We start from the raw sequence: 6000 nt of genomic DNA on the forward strand, positions 1-6000 counted from the left end.
CAAATAACATAGATTGAAGTGAATTGAATAGACCCATTAGACTAGCTACTGTCAAAGAAACCTGGGCTTCCATTCCACCTCAGCAGTGCTGAGTACTGATCACCGCCATGCCACTCTGAATTAAGGCAGAAATTAAAGCAAAAGGAGCCACAACCAAGTATTGAGTACATATACAGTAAATGAACATACTTTCCAGAAGGTCAACAAATAACAAAAAATTATTTTTTAAATTAGTCTTATAAAGTATTCTAATTTTTCGAGATGTCGTTCGAGAGTGAATTGGTGGGTTTTTGTTAATTGTAAGCCAAAATCATCACAATTCAAAGAAATAACCACTTGAAATATATTTGTCTACAGTGGTGTGAAAAAGAGTTTGCCCTCTTCCTTATTTGTCACACTTTAATGTTTCAGATCATCAAACTAGTTTTAATATTAGTAAAATATAACACAAGTGAACACAACATGCAGTTTTTAAATGAAGGATTTTATTATTAAGGGAAAACAAAATCCAAAACTACATGGCCCTGTGTGAAAAAGTGTTTGCCCCTAAACCTAGACCTAAACCGATTTGGCCACCCTTAGCAACAACAACTGCAATCAGCGCTTTGGAGGAATTTTGGTCCACTCAGCTATGCAGAATTGTTGTAATTCAGCCACAGTGGAGGGTTTTCGAGCATGAACCGCCTTTTTAAGGTTATGCCACAGCATCTCAATAGGATTCAGGTCAGGACTTTGACTAGGCCACTCCAAAGTCTTCATTATGTTTTACTTCAGCCATGTAGAGGTGGACTTGTTGGTATGTTTTGCATCATTGTCCTGCTGCAGAACCCAAGTTCGCTTCAGCGTGAGGTCACGAACAGATGGCCGGACATTCTCCTTCAGGATTTTTTGGTAAACAGCAGAATTCATGGTTTCATTTATCACAGCAAGTCTTCCAGGACCAGAATCAACAAAACTATTTCACTGTTGGTATTATGTTCTTTTTCTGTTCCATGTTTTTGCCATTTGTGAATAATGGCTCTCACTGTGGTTTGCTGGAGTCCCAAAGCTTTAGAAATGGCTTTATAACCTTTTCCAGACTGATAGATCTCAATTACTTTCTCACAGGTGTGGCAGTAATCAGGCCTGGGTGTGGCTAGAGAAATTTAACTCAAATGTGATAAACCACAGTTTTAACAGGGTGCAAAAACTTTTTCACACAGGGCCATGTAGTTTTGGATTTTGTTTTCCCTCAATAATAAAAACCTTCATTTAAAAATAAGAAATCAGGAAGTGGCAAAACAAAATACCAAAATCTCAAGGTCTGCCAACTAAACTATTACAACACTTCCTGTCTATTAAAACCAGTTAGGCCTACCCACTTCTGACAGAAAGAAAAGGTATTCTTGCAGAATGTTTTATTTTAATTTTTTAAAGGAAATGATTTTGCTTGAGTGAACAGATTTTCTCCTCACGTACATGTCCATGGAGTAATTTTGGAGCACATGTACGGTCCTCTTGAAGTTGTTATTACACAGTTTACCAGCGGGAGTTAAAATAACATGAGACAGATTCTCTAAATCCTCGTTGATCTAAAACAGGGGTGCACACACTTTTTCAGCATGCGAGTCATTATAAAATGGAAAAGTCAAAATGATCTACATGCTATAAAAATGCATAAATAAATATCTATTTTTTTTATGTCATGCGATCTACCCACACTACCTTTGCGATTGACCAGTAGATTGCGATCAACGTTTCGGGCACCCCTGTTCTAAAAGCTTACTTTTCATAACCTTTTAAAGTAACCACTCATTTATTGCAATCCCCTGTTTTATGCATATTGTGGTATATTTGTAGGAAGAGTAATGTATGTTTTTATGTTAAAGAATCTGTTTACAACATTCCAGACCATGCACATATAGATTTGCACCTACCCTGCCCTCTGGATTTTTGTCTGGATGGTATTTTTGAGCCAATCGGAAATATGCTTTTCTGATTTTGCTCTCCTCATGCCTGTAAACAACACACAGACAAGCCGATATCCATTATTCAACAGTTAATCAACCACTGACTTTTATAGTATGCACCAAATGCAATACAATTAAAGAGCATATACAATCCACTTGTTATGTAAATTAATAAAAACAAGAAAAATGTAATGGAATAAAGAGAGACAACTTACTGGCCCTGTCCTGTGGGAAGGTTCAGCACTTCATAGGCTTCATCCACCGACATGGAAGGAGGTTTTTTCTCCACCTCCTTTTTCCAGGCTTCCAAAGTGTCCTTTAATAGCTTTACCTGTGTATGCATACAAAAGCACTTTAACTCGTTGCTCTAGGTGAAAGACTGATCTTTTTAGACAGACAAACACCATATTCATCCCAAAGGGAAATTTACACCAATGGGAAACTTTTTAAATATATTACATTAGATACAAAATAATCAAGATACTGAACAATTATTACGCTTACCGATAGCAACACCATTAATGTAATCAACATTTTTGATAATTATTAAAATGGTCATGCAGTAGAACAAATGATACATATTAGCTAGCCAACAATCCAAGTGAATATGTCTTCACATGTACCCATATCATTGGGTACAAAGATATAAGTAATATCTTTGTACCCAATCCAGTTAATATAGATATAATTGAATGTATAGAGACAAAGAAGGAAGTCCACTACTAACACTTTGAAACGTACTATACAATTCTTAGAAAATGCACCACATTATTTTTGCATCTTTGACAACAAGTGAGCTAATTGCTGGGCAATATTTTGGCTATGAATTGTATTTGCAAATCAGGAAAAAAATACTCAGGTCTGGCTAGAGTTTCCTCATAATGTTTTAACGGCCAGGTAGCTGAGTATGTTCCCAGTACATCCATATACCTCCATGGTTCCTGATTCTTATTTTTGACAATGATTTGCTAATGAATTGTCAACCACTGTATAGTATGTTGACTATTTTTACAACTAATTAAAACAATCTTGACTCCAGAATTTTAGCCCATAATTTAATTAACGCATGTATAATATAAATTTGCTCATCTCTTCCCCATGTAAGTGATGGACATGCACTCTACCAGCCACAAGATGTAAAAGAAAATGCTATTTTATCAGACCTAGCCACCTTTTCCAATGCTCCATAGTCCAGGTCTGATGCTCACATGCTTACTGTAGATGCTTTTGGTGGTAGACCTGGGTCAACACTCTGAACAGTCGGCTTCAACACAATCCCATACGCAGCACGATGCAATGCATTGTGAATTCTGACACCCTTCTATCATAACCAGCATCAACCTCTTTGGGCACCCATTATCCTGTTCACCACTTTTGGTATGTACTAAACACTGCATATTGGAGCACCCAAAACACCTTCTGCTTTAGAGATGTTCATCACAATTTGACCCTTGACAAAGTCACTCAGATCTTAATGTTCACACAATTACAGGTGGCACTATAATCTGTTCAATTAATATTATTTAAAGCACCTTTGGTGGTATAGTATGACTGATATTGCAAGTGCAATATTACATTGCAAATATGCAGTATATCATATATATATCAAGTAGTATGTGTAGAAGTATACTATACTGAAAGGAACTAAAAAGTAAAACTAAAAGTTGTTTCATGGCTTTGTGGTTTGCCTTACCGGGTCCCGTATAGGCCAGTCAGGGAAGCGGTTGGAGTCACAGAGGTGACGTAGGTAGTAGATGTTGCAGAACAGCTCATATTCCAGCTGAGGAAAGCTAATTAGAGGAATGGGGCAGTACTGATACAGAGCACGAGTATTGCTCTGGAGCCGAGGTGTGAAATCAGCCAGGTGGGCAGCAATCTTCTCAATCATCATACGCCTGCACGTGCACACAAACATACACCAAGACTAAGAACACTGATGTTTAAATTTTTCAGATAAACAACTGGTCTGTAATGATGTACCTCATCTCACTGCTCCATATTGCTTCAGGAGTGTCAAACTCTCCTAGGAAGATCTCTGAGAAGTGTTCAGCCTCATAATTCTCTAGGTAACACACCATTGCCTCAGGTAACACTGGTCCCAACACACTCCTCAGCACAATGTCCTGACCCTTAGCCTTTCACATAAAAATACGCAACAAATGTTAACTCTGTATAATTATATTTAAGATCTAACCTGTGTGTTGATGTTACTATACTACTACCATCTGCTCCAACAAATTACCTCTTCTGATTTGAAGGCTTGCTTCAAGTGAGTGTACTTAAGGAAACTAGAGGAAACAAAATTTGAAATATTAATCAGGAGGTCTGTCTAAAGCTATTTTACTTGCTGTAGCATACAACACACATACATGTTTTAGGATTCAGGCTTCAGGTTATAGGTATAAATCGAATATTTTATTTTCACATATAAGTCTGTTTTAGGCTGTGTATGTCTGTGCAATACCGTGCCACCGGAAGCACATTAGAGCCTGTGTACATCATGATGAAAAAGAATACACCAGTAAGGTAGAGACGTGGCAGGTTGGGGTTGTCCTGCATCACCATGTATAACAAGATGGCCACCTTCTCTACCAGTATGGGGTCAAAAGTCAGCAGCAACTATACACACAAAACAGTCATCAAAGTTAGAAGAAAATTTTCACCATGGACACTGGAAAATAAGAAAAAAATTATAAGAAAAAAAAATCCTGACCAGAAAACACTGTTAATATGATAAAGCCATTGAATTCCCAAATTTAATAGTGTTGATTAAATTTTCATAGCAGACTTCTTACATTATGCTTTAATTTGATGTTTATGTGCTTATTTAAATAAAATGCTGCTTCAATTTCAAGAAATTACATTGTGGCAAGGACAGTTTTATGCAAATGTTTGGCCACCCCTGATGATTATCATATTTTCAATTTATATTCTGCAGGGTTTTCAAAGCAGCAGCTTCATTTTGGATATAATTATTACCTTATGGAAACAGTAACGCACCACTTTTAAAATAACATTCATTCAATCAACGCAATGTGAATCACAACAAAAACAGACTGATGCAAAAATGTGGGAACCGCAACGGATTTATTACATCAATATCCTATTTTTTTGCTAAAATAACTGCGTGTAGTTATAGCCTTTGCCTTATAGCCACTGATAAGGCCCTGAATTCTGGCTGCAGGTATTTTCAACCATTTTTCCTTTTAAAATGTTTCCAGTTCAGTCAGGTTCAATGGCTGCCGAGCATGGACACATTTCTTCAAATCAGTCCATACTTACAATTATGTTTAAGTCTGTGGACTAGGAATTCCTTTGCAGATTTGGAACAATGCTTCAGATCATTGTCCTGCTGAAACAACCAACCCTGTCATAACTTCAACCTCTTTAATGATTCCTAAACATTGTTCTTAAGAATCTGCTGATTTCATGATTGGTTGCACCTGTGTTTGCAGTGTAAACTTAATTGAGCCAATTAAATATATTGTGTATTGCAGTCAAATAGTATAAAGTTGGTACAGGTATTCAAATTAGCTCAACTGAAAATGTGCCCAAACTTTTGCAGCCGATTTTTTAAAAAATAACACATTCTTCTTCAACATTACTGCTACACTTAGTATTTTTGTAATTTTTTTCTGAAACAAAATGACATATCACAATGAACTTTTCTTATAAATAAGATTATTATACAGTCTCAAATGGGTGCCCAAACCTTTGCATAAAACTGTATGCCTGTAATTTGTTAATAATTAAACTCATTTTAAAAATAATTAAACATTGTAATAATTTGCAAATCGTTGTTGTATAAGAGGAATTAAATATACCGTTGGAAAATAATAAACTTTAGGGTGGTAACAGTAACTTAGCTGATTATTCTGCATTATTCTGTTAATTATTTTTCCTATAACAGCATGTCCCATTATGTTTTAGTGGTTAATTTTAGTCCATGTTAAAATAAAATGAGTACCTGAACAATATGGGGCAGGCAAGTGTTGTCACTAATAAGCCTCTTCACTTTGGGTAAAGGTCTAATAATAGCATTGTCCTGATC

The 6000-nt window shown here is 36.2% G+C and overlaps 1 protein-coding gene across 1 annotated transcript in view; it reads right to left on the minus strand.

Annotated features, from left to right (window-relative positions):
- Nucleotides 1–6000, minus strand: part of dnajc13 (DnaJ heat shock protein family (Hsp40) member C13) — a 112483-nt gene that overhangs the window by 24719 nt on the left and 81764 nt on the right. Inside the window, 7 exon segments of the mRNA XM_083529779.1 lie at nucleotides 1917–1995; nucleotides 2165–2280; nucleotides 3643–3844; nucleotides 3930–4084; nucleotides 4192–4237; nucleotides 4414–4568; nucleotides 5917–6000. The exon segment at nucleotides 5917–6000 is cut by the window's right edge and continues 1 nt beyond it. Coding sequence (XP_083385905.1) covers nucleotides 1917–1995; nucleotides 2165–2280; nucleotides 3643–3844; nucleotides 3930–4084; nucleotides 4192–4237; nucleotides 4414–4568; nucleotides 5917–6000 — 837 coding nt within the window.

The sequence above is a fragment of the Silurus aristotelis genome (genome assembly GCF_946808225.1).
Source record: "Silurus aristotelis genome assembly, chromosome: 25".
In the NCBI taxonomy this organism is placed as follows: domain Eukaryota; kingdom Metazoa; phylum Chordata; class Actinopteri; order Siluriformes; family Siluridae; genus Silurus; species Silurus aristotelis.